Source organism: Balaenoptera ricei, chromosome 2, assembly GCF_028023285.1.
Source record: "Balaenoptera ricei isolate mBalRic1 chromosome 2, mBalRic1.hap2, whole genome shotgun sequence".
NCBI classification, from domain to species: domain Eukaryota; kingdom Metazoa; phylum Chordata; class Mammalia; order Artiodactyla; family Balaenopteridae; genus Balaenoptera; species Balaenoptera ricei.
Genome location: NC_082640.1, coordinates 62,579,055 through 62,595,443, shown reverse-complemented (window position 1 = coordinate 62,595,443; position 16,389 = coordinate 62,579,055). Strand labels below are relative to the sequence as shown.

At 48.1% G+C, this 16,389-nt stretch overlaps 1 protein-coding gene across 2 annotated transcripts in view; it reads left to right on the top strand.

Annotated features, from left to right (window-relative positions):
* The window catches only part of ARID3B (AT-rich interaction domain 3B), a 52,344-nt gene that overhangs the window by 24,593 nt on the left and 11,362 nt on the right, over nt 1-16,389 (top strand). For both annotated transcript variants that reach the window (XM_059912774.1, XM_059912773.1), the window contains 2 exons: nt 5,779-5,850; nt 6,060-6,132. In XM_059912774.1, coding sequence (XP_059768757.1) covers nt 5,779-5,850; nt 6,060-6,132 — 145 coding nt within the window. The remainder of the gene's footprint in view (nt 1-5,778; nt 5,851-6,059; nt 6,133-16,389) is intronic.

Below are 16,389 nucleotides of genomic sequence, written 5' to 3'. Positions count from 1 at the left end.
AATGCAGTCCGAATTTTCTTTGTTGCGGGGGGGTGGGGAAGAAGCAAGTGATGGGTCTTGACAAATGATTCAGACGTTAATCTAGAAAAAATAAACAGTTTTTTTAATCGTCTCTCTCTCTCTCCATTAGACTGTAACTTCCAAGAAGTCAGAGGTTCTTATCTGTCTTGTTCTTTTTCCCTCAGAACCTTTCACAGTACCTAGTATATCCTAGTGATCAGATGTTTGTATGTGAATGAATGTAATGAAAAAATTGAAAAGTGAAAATCCCCCATGATTCCAATCCGATTAGGTGCCTATATACATTTGTATGTGTATATTATGTATTTTCCAACAAAAATGGGTCATTAAAATCATCTAAAACACTGATTTAATCATTTATTTTTCTGTTCAGAAAACATCCACCGCCTCCCCCCTCTTCACAGTTCAGAGTTTAAATTTCCTCCTGGTATTCAAGGCATTTCACAGCCCGTTTCCACGTTAACTATTCAGACTTGCATCCTCCCTGCCAAAACATGCCTTGTTTATCCCCCACTCCATGCTCACCGAGACTGTAAATCTCTCAGCCCATTCTTCGAGGCCAGCTTCATCTCCACCTCTGAGCCGCCTCCTTTTTTCCACCTCCTGGGCACTTTGTGTTTTGGTACTTTGACTTGCTCTATCTATTAAATGCTGTGTGTGTTCAGCTTGTTTTTCCAACTCTGTGGTAAAACTCCTGGTGGTGGGAACCACTTTTTGAGGGGAGTGGGTAATTCTTCTCAGCAGCTTGCACAATGCTCTAACTGGGGTGGGTTCTCAGGAAATCAGCGTTGAATGAATTTGTCCTAGGCTCTTTGCTTCTCAGGACAGAAAGGGCCCCTAGGGGCCCTCTCATCCAGCCCTATCTCATGTTGGAATCCACACCATGACATCCCAGACAGATGGTCATCTAGGGACAGGAAGCTGCCTACCTCCTGCGAAGTCCCACTCCATTATTGGGCAGTTCTGATTGTTAGAAGTCTTTCTTCTAATCGACCTGAAATCTTCTCCCTGTTAACTTTTGCTCAGTGACTCTAGTTCTGCCCTCTGGGGCTTTAGAGAAAAAAGGAAAAGGGGAAAAAAAAAAAAAAAGACAACCCTGCTTCCTCTTCCACAAGGCAGCCTTTTAGATTTTCAAGGATAGTGACTACATTTCCTCTTCCAGGGTTGAGGTGTTGAGGAAGCACTATTTAAATTTTGAGTAGCAGTCAGATTAGACTTTGATTTGTTATTTTTTCAAGGCCTTTTATTTGCATGCTGGCAGTGCTAGGTGCCATATTCTTCTAGTCCCCTCAGAGGCATAACCCACTTGTCTGTCTGTCTGTCTGTCTGTCTCTCTTCTGAGAGGAATGTGGGGGCTCCTCTTAGCCAGGATGTTCTGTTTTGGAGGTAGTGGTAAAAGGTTAGCAGTTCTTATTCCAGTACCCCCCAGTAGCCCCAGGTAAGTCTCCTGGGCAGATGCTGTGTGAGGGCTGGTTTTCTGTTTGGCTGCACCTCCCAGATGAAGCCAGTGAGAAAAATCAAGGAGCAAAAGAATCTCGCATTGATAGAGCCACCCAAGGCCAAGACTTGGCATTTGTAGACATTCTGTGTACAGAGGACACTATTCTTCTTTTCCTCCCTTTCTCCCTTCCTGATGTCCCCACCCAGAACACTCTCTACTGTTCTTTCCACCCATGAGGCAGGGTGGTGTAACAGAGAGCCAGGCAGACCTGGGTTTTAATGCTGACGCTACCACTTGGGAGCTCTGAGACTGTGGGCAAGGTAACTAACCTACTCTTTGAGCCGTTCTTTTCCCATCTCCAAATAAGCACCTCTGCATTGTAGAATTACGGGAGAAAATGATTGGTAAGCTCCCAGTCTAGTCCTTGTTACACAGAAGATGCACAAACACTAGCTTCCTGCTCCGCTTTCTTCTTTCCCCAGCCTTCTTTCACTACCAATTTTGAGAGATTTACAGGCAAAACACCCGGTGGCCTCCCTGGGGAAAATGAGCTGAATGTGGGTATGGTAGCCGAAGCTAGCCTTGGGTGGGTATTTGGGAACAAACTGTCAGTTTCCTGTGAGCTCCTGGTGAGATCAAAGCCCTTAAAGGGAGCTCTCAAGTAGGAGAGGCTGAGAAGGTCGTAAATGGCAGTGAGCGAGCGGCTGCTCTGGCTACTGTTGATCCCACACATTTCTCGGCTGTTGAATGCTGCTGCCTGCTGCCCACAGGGAACAAAGCCTCTTCCCCCGGCTGGTAGACTTGCACGTGGCGACCCTTCAACTGAAACACTTTTCTTGGGGACCCCTCTTGATCTCTAAACTGTTGAGTGGGGTGCGTTTTCCCCACACTTGCTTCTACCACTCCCTGGTTTCCTCCACCACTACAGTCTCAATCAGGCACATTCTACATTCAAGAAATTCAATCATTTCTGAGCTGATAACTTTCTAGCAGGCACACCCACACCCCGCTGATAGGCCAAGAAACCTGCACATAAACTTGAAGTGCATAAGTGAGCTGTGTTTTACAGCAGTTGATCAGAGTTAAGAACCAAGAAAATAACTGCTGAAGCCTGTAATCCTCCCAATGAAAGGAGGAGGGGAAAATAGGAGTTGTGGGGTTGGAGGTCCCATGGGGGAGCCCATTCCTGTCTCTGAGCAGATGTGTCAGTGCTTTTTATGTACTGGGGGCTGGGGATACCCTGACAGGATGCTTACAGACTGGGGACATAAGCAGGGGCACAATAACCAGAACACGAGGTGACACAGCCCAGAGGAGAAAGACACTGGTGGGCAGAGAGGCTGCACGGAGGAAACAGCATTCCAGCTAGACGGTGAAGGGTGGGCAGGGCTTAGGAATTACTCTCACCTCAGCCAGAAAATCCTGTGAATCAGGGTTGAAGTTTAATTGCCTCAAAACAAAGTAATGCAGAGAGAGTGGACGTTTCCCCATCAGCCCCAACTAAATGTTTTAAATTGTGTAATGGCCCAATTTTGCCGTGGACAAAAGAAAACACCTCCGCTCCTGGGCAGCTCTTTTCCTGTGTTTTCTTTAAATAGTAGCTGACACTCCTATCTGTGTAATGGGTCAAACAGTGGGATTGCTCAAAGAATGTAGTGTCCTATTTCCATCCTGTTCTGACAAGTCTCCCTGTCCTCTGTGGTCACCGACCTAGTGCGTGTCAAGCTAAAATCCCATCTCTAAGCAGATTTTGAAGCTGAGTGGTTCTTACTTAGTGGGCCGTGGCTAGTGCACGGTCTGACCATCCCACTGCTCGGACTCTGCTGAGATTTGGGCAGAGCTGGTGAAAGCCACGGGGCCACGACGACCCCCATCCCCATCCTACAAGGCATTCTCCTCCGTTCCCGGAGCTGAGCCCTCACACTCGGGTGTTTATTTTCACACATAGTCACACCCGTGGTGGCACTGGCACTGGCGTGCTTGTTTTTACACTCCCTTCGTGCTGTGGAAAGCCCTGTCTGAGATTCTAGGCTGTGGATTCCATCCTCCCCACCCACCTGAGTGTTAAATAGTTTTTGAGTGAGCATTCAGAGTGTCTAGAAGTTACTGTGATGAGCAAAAAACTGTGTTTTCATCCCTCTTGGTGACTGATAAAGAATCCTCCTGTGAACAGAATCAGCTTCAGATCTCCAGCTAGAGAGTTGGGAATTGAGCTGCCACAGTAAACAGCTGACATAACAGAAGCAGCAATGATCCCCCATTAAATGTCTTTCAGCTGATAGGGGCCCCAGGGATAATTGACTTTCCAGCAGGAATTACTGGCTCAAACAAAATCACTGGGCATTAGGGCGACCTGCTGCAGCCTTTGAAAGGGGACTGTAACTGTCTGGTTTTGCTGAGCTGACAGGCAAATTCATCTTGATTATTCACTGTGCTAGTTGCCAGCAGATGACACCAGATTTCTGTTGACTGTAATTACAACGTGGGGGTGGGTTTTAGCTTTTTTTTTTTTAATAGTGTTCCTCCTGCTTGGTTGTTGGCCTCCCTGAGCTGAAGGTGCTATAGGAAGATTTCTACAGCATCTGCCTGGGGAGATGATGTGTGCACAGTCAGATAGCATTTCCTGAGCACTTCCGTACATACGTCTTTTACTAGATAAGCAGGGAAACAATTTGATGTAGCCTGTTTCATGTCAACTGACAGGGTGTCACTTCTTCTCGGTTATACTTACCTCTGTGTGCGCTAAATTTCTGCTCTCAGAAAGTGGGTCTACATCTCAGAACCCACTTTGACTAGGGGAAGCAAAGTACGGCCCCAGAATTTAACTGAATAACCTGAATAACCTCCTGCTTTCAGGCAAGCTTTACTAAAGAGAGAGAATGGAATTAGAGCACGCTTTCATTTATTGGCATGATTTTACGAGATCCCTAAGCAATCCAAAGAATGTCCTCCCAAGAAACCTGCTCCCCAACCCCAGATGTCTCTCCCCAGCCACTTACACACCCCAGCCAGCTGGGTGGCACACGTGTGTGCTTGTGCCTATGGGCACCTTTGGTCCTGGGGGAGAAATGAGAGAGTGATGGTCTCAGTGTGTCCATTCCCATCCCTGGGTCCTCCACTGACAGGTGGGATGAGGTGAACAGGCGACTTCTGCTCTGACATTTCATACTCCCCACTAGCAGAGGGCCTTTTGGACTCTTCTGTATGGTATATATGTCTATATTTTTTGAAGAGCTGCTTAATTGGTTCAAAAAAACAGTTAATGCCTTTTAACAGTGATTATAGTTCATCAGGTATTCACTGGAGCCTTATAAGTGTCAGGCAGTGTGCTGTGTGCTAAAGGTACAAAGATGAATAAGACACTTTGCTCTCAAGGAGCCTACAATATGTGGGGATGACAAATAATTCCAAAATAATGTGTGAAATTCTAAGCTCGAAATGTACAGAGAGTGCTTCCAGAGTACTTGTGCAGCTGGGTGTGAAGGGAAGGCTTCCCATAGAAGATGATGCCTGATTTGAGAAATAAGAGTTACCCAACTGATAAAAGTGGGAAGCAGATTTCAAGAACATAAACAAAAGCATATTTGCCATTTCCTCCTGTTCAGTTGAATGGTGTTGGTTTGACCTAATCAATTGAATTAGGTTTAGGTTTTTATGACTTCTTTAATGAAAATGAACTTCACCCTAGTGGCACAGAGTCTCTGTGCCTTGGGAATAATCTCAGGCCCTGGGGGCCCTCATATCACTCGGCAGTTCTAATCACTAGAGTTAGGGCTTCTGGTGGTGAGGCTTGGCTGAGAGACCACAGGATCTTTGAGATCTTCGAGATCTTTGTCTTGCTCCCTTTGACCGTTTATCTTCCACTTATAGTGTTGTGTGGGAGGCCAGGCTAGGTATCTTCACAACATACCATATAACATACAAACACATCATAAAACATACAAACATATGCCATATAGAACCTGCAGGAAAGTGGTACATCTCAGAGTGATGGCTTCCAGAAGATGAGCTAGGGTTGAGCAGGTTTTCAGAAAATGGGGCCTTTGTGTCCTCCTTCCCCAGGGTTATCAGGTACAAGTAACACCCACCCCCCTCCAACAAATGGACATGATTCTTCCACGTGACTCCCTCTGGTTTTGGAACCATAATTGAAAGCATAAAAACAAGATGTCCCTGTTCGGGTGGCAGTCAGTCTTTCAGTGTGAGCCAGGAGAGCACAGTTGCTAAGGATCCTCATCTGCACCCTAAACGATTGCCTTGCCCTCTCTCACTCTCTTCCTGCTCCCTTCTGAACGCTGTGCTTTGTTCCCCTTTAGAACGGTGGTTTGGCCTGGAGTGATGATGCGGATGGAGGCCGGGGAAGAGAGATCTCTCGTGATTTTGCCAAGGTCTGTAATGTTTCCTTTGTGATAACGAAAGGGGCAGTTCTGCAGTGGGTCGTTGTATCTGATCCCCAAGGAATAAGGATAGAAGTGGCCTGTGAGTCACATTTGTAGTCATTCAGATGGTTGTGTATCACTGGTGTAAGACTTCCTGCATAAGATGGAATTTTTCATTGTGGTGTTTTTTTTCTCCCCTGGGGGGTTTGGGATTACAGCTGTATGAACTGGACAGTGATCCAGAAAGGAAGGAGTTCCTGGATGACCTCTTCGTCTTTATGCAGAAGAGAGGTGAGTGTTCAGTCTACTCATCATTTCAATTCACTGAATATTTATTGAGTGCCTACTGTGTGCAGGTCACTGTTAGCCATCCTCCCTGCGGAGTGCCAGCATCTTAGCCCAGGAGGACGAGAGCCGTTTACTGCCAGTTGGTCCCATACTTATCAGAATAATTGACAACCAGGTTGAAGGGGGCAAAGAGGGCCTGGGTAGAAAATGAATGGAATGATCATCCAGATTTGGTCCTGCCTTATTTTTGTCACTGTTCTGATTAACTGGTCTCTGGAGTCATTTCAAATTCAATTATACTTTTTTCTTAGCCTTATAGCAGTCCTGCACATCACTTAAACTGGTATATGGGGCTTCCTGCTGGTGCATCTAGCTTAGTAGAGACTTAGAAGGGTCAGTGAAAGAATAGAGGCCCTTCAGGATTTGTTGGGAGGATCTGAAATGATCCACGAAAAGGAAAAGCTAACTCTTTTTTCTTATCCATTGGCTCTTTGATTTTTGCGTTCACTGGCTTGGTTGGGGTGTTCCTGCAGTTTAAGTGTAGGGCACATGGGCATCTGCCTTAAAATGCACCTTCCAACTTCCCTGTCCTTCTCTCCTTCTCACTCTTCCCCGCCCACCCACCCCCAACCATCTCCACTTTGGACGATGGCATGTCTGAGTCTTGAGCCCAGTGACTCAACTTCCTGGCTTTGTATCCTGTCACAGCAATGGGTTCACCAGCTAGGTCAGCCCTCAGGAAGCATGGTCAGAACCCCAGCCTCTCTAGGAGATGATCCTCTGCAACCTGTGTAGCTCCATCTTCTTCACCTCAGGACAAAGCTGTAAGGGAGAGCTGCTCCTGCCAGCATGTTCCCTGGGATCCTGTCTGATCATGTATCCCTTGGTTTCTGTGTCAGCTCCTTTATTGAGACCTGGGAATGAAATCCTCCTCTTTATTCTGGGCTGAGCTATAATGACAGCCCCCAGCAACTAAATATTCTGAGTTAACTCCTCTCCCTCCCTCTTCCTCTCCCCACCAGCCCCATCCCTCTTTCTCTCCCCCTCCTTCCCCTTCCTTTACCTTCCAAAGCCTTATTGCCTTCTTAGTAGCACGCCTATTACTGCTGGTTTGCTTACAAAGGCAATCGAAAGTTTTGAGTCTCGGTTTCCCTCCATCTCCAAGCCTATCAAAGCAGTCTAAGAAGCTCTAATTAGTTTACTCCTCCAACTGTTATCTGGAGCTGCATGTGTCAGTAAAAAACAAGAATATAATCCCGAAAGATAATGTGACTGGCAGCAATGAAACTCCCTGGTTGCCCTGAGAGAGAGAAATCCACTTAATACTTTGGTCTCCCCCTCCAATTACCTTTTAATTATTTACAAGCTCCACAAGCCCAGCTGGTGCAAACCCGGGAGCTGATCTCATCTCAGAGGGGCTGCTATAACAATATAGATTTTAATCAGCAGTGTGGCTCCACTGCCTTATAGTCTATTGATACTTTATTGTTTTTCTCCCTTCCCAGAAGGATTTTTAGTTATATCAGCCTAGCCAAGAGTGAAGATCAGTAATTGTTTGTTTACTTCTATATGTCCTCACTAGAGGAGGCGCTCCTTGAGGACAGCCACTTTGTCATTTCTCCAAGTCCCCAGTGCTAGCACAGGGCCAGACCTGGAGGCAGGTGCCGCTCAGGATGTGTTTGCTGTAGGAGCAGTCCTGTTGGTTTTCCTAACTCAGCTGCCCCACGCAGGGAAGCCGAGCTTCCCCTCCCCCACCTCACTCCCACCCACAATTAGACCTCGGCCCGTGATTGGAGGTCAGCAGTAGAGAGCAGTGTGTGCTGAGTGTCCCGCTATTGCACAGCACTGGGGCTACCAGACTGCCATCTAGTCTATTCCACCCAAAGCAGGAGTAAGAGACTCTCTTTGATCATGTCAATTTATGGTTATTCAGGCCCTGAGTAAATCTTTTTTCTGTTTTCAGCACTTACGTTAGGTATTTCACTATTTGCTGGCATCAGCAGTAGAAGGGAGACAGTCAAGTCAGTTTTGCTACTTGTTAATTACTCTAGTATAAGGTTTCTCAGCTTCAGCATATTGACTTTGGGGATTGGATAGTCCTTTGTTGCAGGGGGCACCCCCCAGTCTTGATAACCAAAAATGTCTGCAGATATTGTAAATGTGCCCTGGGGGACAAAACTGTCCCCCTGTTGAGAACCACTGCCATAGAAGGATAGGAAAGAAGGTGAAGATCAAAAATTTCCTCTGCAGAGGAACTCTTCAGGGAAATCATCTTATCTCCACTCAGGTAGCAATGCCTGAGGGCGGCAGGGCCTGTGTCAGGCAATAGGATGAACTCCCCGTCCGTGGCTGAGTGCCAAAGGAATGGGTGGTGGGGCCCCGTCCTAGGCTGGAGTGTAGGGACCTGAGAGTTGCTGTAGCTCCAGCATAGGGAGAGTGGAGGCAGAAACGCGGGGCATGCGTGGTGTACGTGGTCCAGGCACGGCTGAAAGAACCCTTGTCTGTGGCCTGGATGAATCAGCTGGCACCGGACTGTGAAGAGCCGTGTTTGGCCAAGAAGTTAGCACTCCTGTCTGTGACATAGCCGAGTTATTGAAGTTAACACATGAGAAGTATCGCCAGAGCTGTGCTTTCAGGAGGTTTGCTGTGGCAAACAGTGTATAGTTGGGCTGAAGAGGGAAGGCTGAGGCAGGGAGACTGTGGAGGTTGTTCCCTTTAAAATCACCGTGTTCTCCTCCCTGGAAAACTCATGGTTGACGGTCTAAATTAGAATGGGCAGTTCAAGGGGACTGGGAGCAGTTTGCGCTTCTAACCATGTGAAGCTTGCTGTCTTTACTCTTCACAGAATGGTGAGACCAAGGGCCCCCAGACGTTTGTGACTTATTTGTCACTCCCAAATTGGAGTGTCTGGGGCACTCAGGAGCCCAATCTTGTTAACTGGCTGGGTGCAAGGAAAAGCCTCATAGACCCTGGCAGTGGGTCAGCAACTCATCCTCCAGAGCTAATATGAAGGATAAGCAGTAGATTTCAAAGGAACCACTGAAAGCGACCTGAGTTTGAAAGGCCCGGTGCCGCCCACCTGGGCCGTGAGTGGGCCGGGCAGCTTTGACATGGAAGGCTCCGCTGCAGAGGAAGTGGACCGGGCTCCAAGGGTGGCAGGACACAGCAGGTGGCCCCAAATGACTGCAGCTGCAGGTGATAAAACGGCTGTCCAGTGGGAGAGGGGCCCAGCCGTAACCGCTGCTTTGTGCTGGGTCTCTCTGGCTTGTTAACATGTTTGGGTGAATTGACTGCAGCAGATGGGCCTTTCAGCTCGAGGCACCTTGGTTTCTAGGCCAGACCTGGTGACTTGCACCTCGCGACTCCTCCCCCACCGGCAGAACAACCCGGCCCAGAAGGCGCCTGAGAAGAGGCCGAGGCAGTGCCCAGTCGGGCTCCCTGTGTCCTGCCTGCCTCAGGAACGGCTGCTGCAGCCTGTCGGGAGGCATGCGGAGGGGGAAAGAGCTCTGGACTGAGGAGTGTGAAGCCAGTGCTAACATCCCACCCTTCTCCACGATCCTGAGCAAATCCTTCCTCTTCTGGGGGCCACAGTTTCCTTATCTATAAAATGCACAAGTTCAGTTAGAGTCAATCTGGAAATTTCTTCCAAGTTCTCTGTTCTGTGTTATGTGTCCCTGATTGTGTCTGTTGAGCTACAAACAGATAATGAGCCACCCTCGATAACCAAAATAGAAGAAAAGCCCCTTGAGCAATTTTCTATCAAAATAGTTGTGTAAAAACTACACCAGGGACCCCCAAAACCAAATGCTTCTTCACTCCTTTCCTTGGTGAATCATGTGTTTCTTTTGCTGACTGAAGCCAAACTGAATTAAACAAGTTTCCTTTGTTTGTGCTTCCCCCACAAATGTTTCTGTAGAAAGATGGGTTAGATCTCAGAACACCTATGCCTCTTTTTCCTCACCTTTTGCCATGTGCACGTTTGTGTGTGTGTGTGTGTGTGTAAAACACACACACACACACACACCTTTCTTTGTCCAAAAAAAAGCCAAACATTTGTAAATAATTCTCTGTCTAATTTAACTCACAGTGGGTGATTCCTGAGGTATCATTCCCTGGTAGATTTTCGAGGGGGTACGGAGAGGGGGCGGTGCTAGTTTGGAAGTCTCATAAGCAAAGGCTTGTAAACAATTCCATTCTTCCTTCATCACTAAGGAAGAAGAGCTTGTTCTCTTGTTCCCAGGCAATGAAACAGAAGTGTGGTTTCATCAAAGAGGAGGGAGATGATTTTGCTGTTAATTTTATTATTGTTACCCCATGTACTTTACAGAACCCTTTCAACCCATTATCTGATCTGCTGTTCCCCACAGCTCCAGCTCTGTGGGGTGGAGAGAGCAAAGGTTATCACGTTAGCCATGAAGAATCAGCCCCCATGTTAAATGACTCACCTGAGGCCACAGAGCCAATTTAGCCCTTGGTCTCCTAATCCCGAGGCCAGGACTTTTTCCCCTCTCCTGCACTGCCCTTGAGAAACTTGGCCCCTGGCACCAGCAGCTCCATCACTTCCCACTGGGACAGTGGACAAGCCTCATCTCTCCTTCAGCCTTCTGAGCCCCACAGAGACCGTGGCCCGCCTCCACAGGTCGATCTCCGGTAGGGTCTGACAGCATCTAACTGATTAACACGAGGTAGAACTCTTCATGCAAGAAGAGTCTTCATCTCAGGGTAAGGCGGCTTATCTCTCAGGGAAGGGCAGATGTGACAATTCACAGTGGCTGGCACAGAAGCGCCATCTGTCAAGGCAGGATGGGGTTGGGGTTGGGGGCACGGGAGACAGAAGCCCTAACGGTAGGTAGCATCTTGCGCGCACCAGGAGTGCCCACAAGCAAGGATCTCCCCTCCAGCCCCCGTCCCAGCTCGGCACACCAGGCTAAGGACCTGCTTGGTCATGTGGAAGACAAGTTTTGTCTAGACCTCACCGGAGAACTGCCCTCCCTCCCCCACCAGTTCTGTTCAGGACTGCAAACTGACCTTGGTTTTCCCAAATGGATTGTTGGATCTGTTTTTGATGTGTATATACAAAGAATTTACTGTGGGAAAAGGGCTTGGTCTGCCTCGAAGTGCAATTTGAGTGTTTTTCCTTCTGTTGTGTGCTTATCTATCCATCTCAGGCAAGGAAATGTTCGTGACATATATTGCTTTGCCTTTTGGTGGAGGGAGTTTCTTGTATATTCTTTGTATCTTGCTGTAAATGGTCTGTGCCATGGCCACTCTTCCTGACAGACTAAAATATGTTTGTCTTTGTCAGATAAAATAGGCTTTGGGGCTTCATATTCTAACTTTACCCCCAAATGAGAGTCCAAAATGCAAATCTTCCTTTGTCTTAGGCCAGATCTTTTTCTCTCCCCAGGTGATCCAACCACTGTTCAGGTACTGGGGTTTTTTTTCCCCCCCACTTTTAATAGTCATTTAAATACCTTATAACTACCCAGTTATCCATGATAATGAGAAGAGACCCTGGTTTTTGAAAGGCATGATTAATTTGAATAGCTCACTTTTGTCTTTAAATTCAGCCTCTTCCCCTTCAAGATCATTTATTGGTACTTCTAGCACTTGGTAAAATGGGGTTGATAGTTTTGCCTCCTTTTTTCCAAGGTGAGCCAATATTCAATAAATCGTCCTAAGGTTGGCGTAGGGAAAGTTTAAAGGGAGAGTTTGACCCAGTTACACTGTGGGAAAATCTACTAGGTCTGGAGAGGGAGGGGCATGGATTGGCAATGGAAGCTCAGACAGCCATGCACTGCTCAGGCCAGAACACCCCTGAGTTGTTGCACCTCTCCCCGGCCAGCCTTCCACCCCCTCTCCTGGAGACTCGGGCCAGGTCTGTTGACCAGCAGCAGGCGAAGCAGAGATGACCCGATGGTCCACCTCCTTCTAACTCCTTAGCCTACTTCTCTGAATGTAGTTTTTATGGAAGGAAACAGCACAGCCATAACCATAATTTTATTATTGGCCATAGTAGAGTACAACACTGCACATACTGTTGAACTTCACCTAAAGCAATTAGTCTGAACTAGAGTATCAAGAAGGGTAATGGGTTTAAAATTAGCCTCTCAGGTTTGGTGCCTCCAGAACTCCCATGCATTGCTGGTGGGAATATAAATGGGCATAACCACTGGAAATCTGTTTGGTAATGTTTACTAAAGCTAAACATATGCCAACCCTATTACCCAGCAATTTCACTTCTAGGTGTATCCGCAGTAGAAATGAGAGCTTATGTTCACTGAAAGACACATGCGAGAATATTCGTAGCAACACCATTCATTATAGCCAAAGAGTGGAAAGAACTCAAATTTCCATTGGTAGTAGAATGGGTAACTAAATGTTGGCATAGTCCTGTAGTGGAATACCACACAGCGATAACAAAGAATGAATTGTTGCTGTACCCAACTGGGATGACTCTCACAGGCCTAACGTGGAACAAAGAAGCCAGACACAGAAGACTATATACTGCATTCTTCCATTTATGTAAAGTTCAAGAAAGTCACCTATAGTGATACATGTCAGGATAATAGTTACCTCCTGGGGGGGGGTGGTAGGGGATGGATATTGATTGGGAATGGTAATGGAAGAGTTTTCTGGGGTGCTGGAAATGTTCTGTATTTTGATCTGAGGAATGGATACAGGGGTATACACAGCAGTAAAGATCTGGAGGGCTGTATACTTAACATTAGTGCACTGGGCTCTATGTCAGTTAGACCCCCCCTTCAGTGGGAAATCAGAGGTAGAGGGCTGAAACATACGTGTTGGTATTAGGATACTTGCGCATCTTGCCTCTGCCCTGACCTGTGGAACAGTCATCTACTACTCACTGCATGGCACGCCACCAGAGCCTGCTGCCCAGTTTCCCGGTGGGAGGTATTTTCTACATGAACGAGTCAGGGGGAAAAAAATCACCAGTCATTCCTCTGCTTGTTGCTTGGGAGCAGGACTAGAGCAGGGCGGGAATTAATATGCAGAGGAATAAGCAGGAGGCCTGCCTGCCTGTCTGCCTGTGCACATTCCCTGCTTAACGTGGGACTTAACTCTTCTAGGCTCCCTGGTCAGCCGCCCAGCTCTCTTGACAGGCTATGGAAATGATTAATGATCTTGTTCAAAGTCAGGAAAAAGCAGCGAGGGTCCTTGGCAGGGCCACGCCCTGGGTCCTGGGCCCTCACCCCTGACCAGTAGGCAGGAAGGCAGCCATGCGACTCTGTCTTGGGTCCCTGCCCCCTGATTGCTTCTGGTCTTGACTGGAATGTGCCCATTCTCTGTGGTGGGGAGGAAGTGGCCCTCCCCCCAACATTCCTGCCATCTCCCATCTTTGTCTCTAGTGCCAGAGGAGGCCATCTCCCCGCTCTGCCCTCTACCCCACTAAGCTCTGTCTCCACAGTCTGATTGCTGGTAAGACTGAGCCAAGTGCCGGGGAGCAGCTTTTGTTTAGCTCCATCTTCGCTGAAAGCTCCGGATCATAGGTTTGGCCTGCGAGCGCCTGTGCCCAGCGGCATTCCCACCTCCAAGGGTTAAAGCCCCAGGAGCCCCCACAGCTTCGCTGGGTCCGGGCCTCATAAAAGCCTTTTCCACATCTCCCTCGGGCTGCCTCAGGCTCTCCGGCTGAAATCTGATAAGGGGCCTCTTTGTTGGAACTGTCAGTCTCCTTTATTGAGGAGGGAACTGGAGACCAGCGGCATTTCTTGGGGTACAGATAAGGCCCTGGATTGCTGTCAGAGGGAGCATGATTAATTACCCTCAATCCTAGCTCCTGCTTTGATAGCAGTGACTGACAGTCCACAGGCTTCCCCATCAGGTGCTCCCGCCCCCTCTGGGAGGTGTGATGGGGGCGGAGATTCGGCCTCCTGCAGGGCCAACACTGGTGACCCACCGAGAGCTCCCTGCAGTGGCTGCTGGTCTCCTTCCTGGTTCTCTGCAGGTTGCTTTTGCATTTATTGTGGACTGAGGCCTGCCCCCTCTCAGGTGAAGAGCCTCTTTAGAGGAAGATGTAATCCAGCCCAGAGAATAGGCCAGAGACTCCCCCACAAGGCTAGAGAAAGAGCCATTGCTTATGGACTTGAACTTCACAGACCTGGTCCTAAGCCACACAGGCGCCCTTCATCAGAGAAGATCCCAAACCATCCATCTCAAGGTTACCTGGCAACATTATTTCGTAATTCAGGCAAGCTCCTAAAACCAAGTCACCTCCCTTGGTAATAGTCACAACTATCAATTTTTTAAAATTTAATTTAATTTAATTTTTTTACACAGCAGGTTCTTATTAGTTGTCCATTTTATACACATTGGTGTATATATGTCAATCGCAATCTCCCAATTCATCCTACCACCACCACCACCCCCCCCACCCAAACTATCAAATTTTTTTTTTAAATATTTATTTATTTATTTGGTTGCACCGGGTCTTATTTATTTATTTATTTTTATATTTATTTTTGTCTGTGTTGGGTCTTCGTTTTCTGTGCGAGGGCCTTCTCCAGTTGCGGCAAGCGGGGACCACTCGTCATCGCGGTGCGCGGGCCTCTTCACTATCGCGGCCTCTCCTGTTGCGGAGCACAGGCTCCAGACGCGCAGGCTCAGTAGCTGTGGCTCACGGGCCCAGTCGCTCCGCGGCATGTGGGATCCTCCCAGACCAGGGCTCGAACCCGCGCCCCCTGCACTAGCAGGCAGACTCCCAACCACTGCGCCACCAGGGAAGCCCAAAACTATCAATTTTTGTTTTAAGTTTTTATTCATAGACTCATAGGACTTTAGAACTGGAAGTCATCTGGAAGCAAATTCCTTGCTTCAGACTGACAGGGAAACTGAGGCCTGAATATTGTCGATCCCCCCCATCCCCACCCCCCAGCGTGATGTATTGGTTTTCTTTCTTGTTCAGGCAGGGAAATTCAGCTAAAAGGCCTTCTCCCCTTCTCTTCATAGTTGAGTCTCCTTGGGACAAGGGAGATGGCTGCCAGGCCCACTAAGCACAGAGCAGACGGCAGAGAGAGACCAGCCTGAGGATCCTGCCTCTCTCTTAGTTGTCGAAAGAATCGAAGCCAGGGCAAGTTTTGTGTCTGGATTGGCTGCATAATGTGAGAAAACCATGATGTCATCTAGAGCTGGCTCTCAGAATAGCTTCAGCTTTGTTTCTGACGGTACTGAGGGGCCCGCCTGCACTGGGAGCTACTTTTAGCCGTTTCGTGGAGAGCCAACCATGAGGAAGAAAATGCCCATTCCCCTTACCCACTGATCCTGGAACCGGGGTGCCTGGCCAGGCCTTAGGGGCCCTGGTGAGAGAAGTCATGACCCCCACATGCCCAGAGTGGGGCTGGGTTGCAAAGCAGCCCTGGCCTGTGTTTTCTCTCCAGCGGTGCTGGGAAGAGGTCACTCTGGGGACTTGAAATGCCACTTTGCTCCTTCATTGTCTTCTCAGGTCCGGTATCTACCTGTTTCCCTTGCCCCTGAGCAGTTCCCAGCCTAATGCAGTCACTCTCTGTGTGACTATAAAAAAGGCTAATTTTTAATGAAATTTCTACATCTATGACATTGTTGTCTTTGAAAGAAGCCATCTCAAATGACTAGCAATTTAGTCTAGTGACTACTCCGAGCAAATCTATAATTCCTCTCTGGGGACTTGCCTTCAGAGGCAGTTTGAGCCACACTAGATAATCTGTCATGGTTTATGGCCACACCTCATCTTCACACAAAATCAGTATAAACAGCCTGGTCACTTCATCCTATTTTTCTGGCTTGTTTCCATGAATGACCATTTCTAAAAGTAAAATACACCCTTTACATTTGAAGATTTACCGCCCTTGGAGAGAATCAAATGAAAATAGAGTAAACTCTGAAAGCTCTTCACAAACGGAGTGGTAGCTGGCTCTCCAAGGTGACAGTTCCGAAGGACAGCACTCCCTCGGCTGGACATGCCCTGCTTGGTGGTCACTCACTCAGCCACGCCTGCTCTGGGGGCACCACAGACCCAGCCCCCTTGCCCTCTTTCACACCTGTCTCGCCTTCCCTTTGGCCCCACTGAATGAAGTCACGGTTTCTTTACCTTCTCAGTCCCCAGCTCTCCATCCGTTCCTGTGCTGCCAGTTCTCTTATTGTAGGACTCGGACACAAAGGGCTTAACCACCCTGGGCCTCTGTTCCGCAGTCGTTTAATAAGGGTCGTGACCCCCTAATGAACCTGCCAGGACCTGAGAGGAGAGGGTGACTTCTGTTCAGGGCT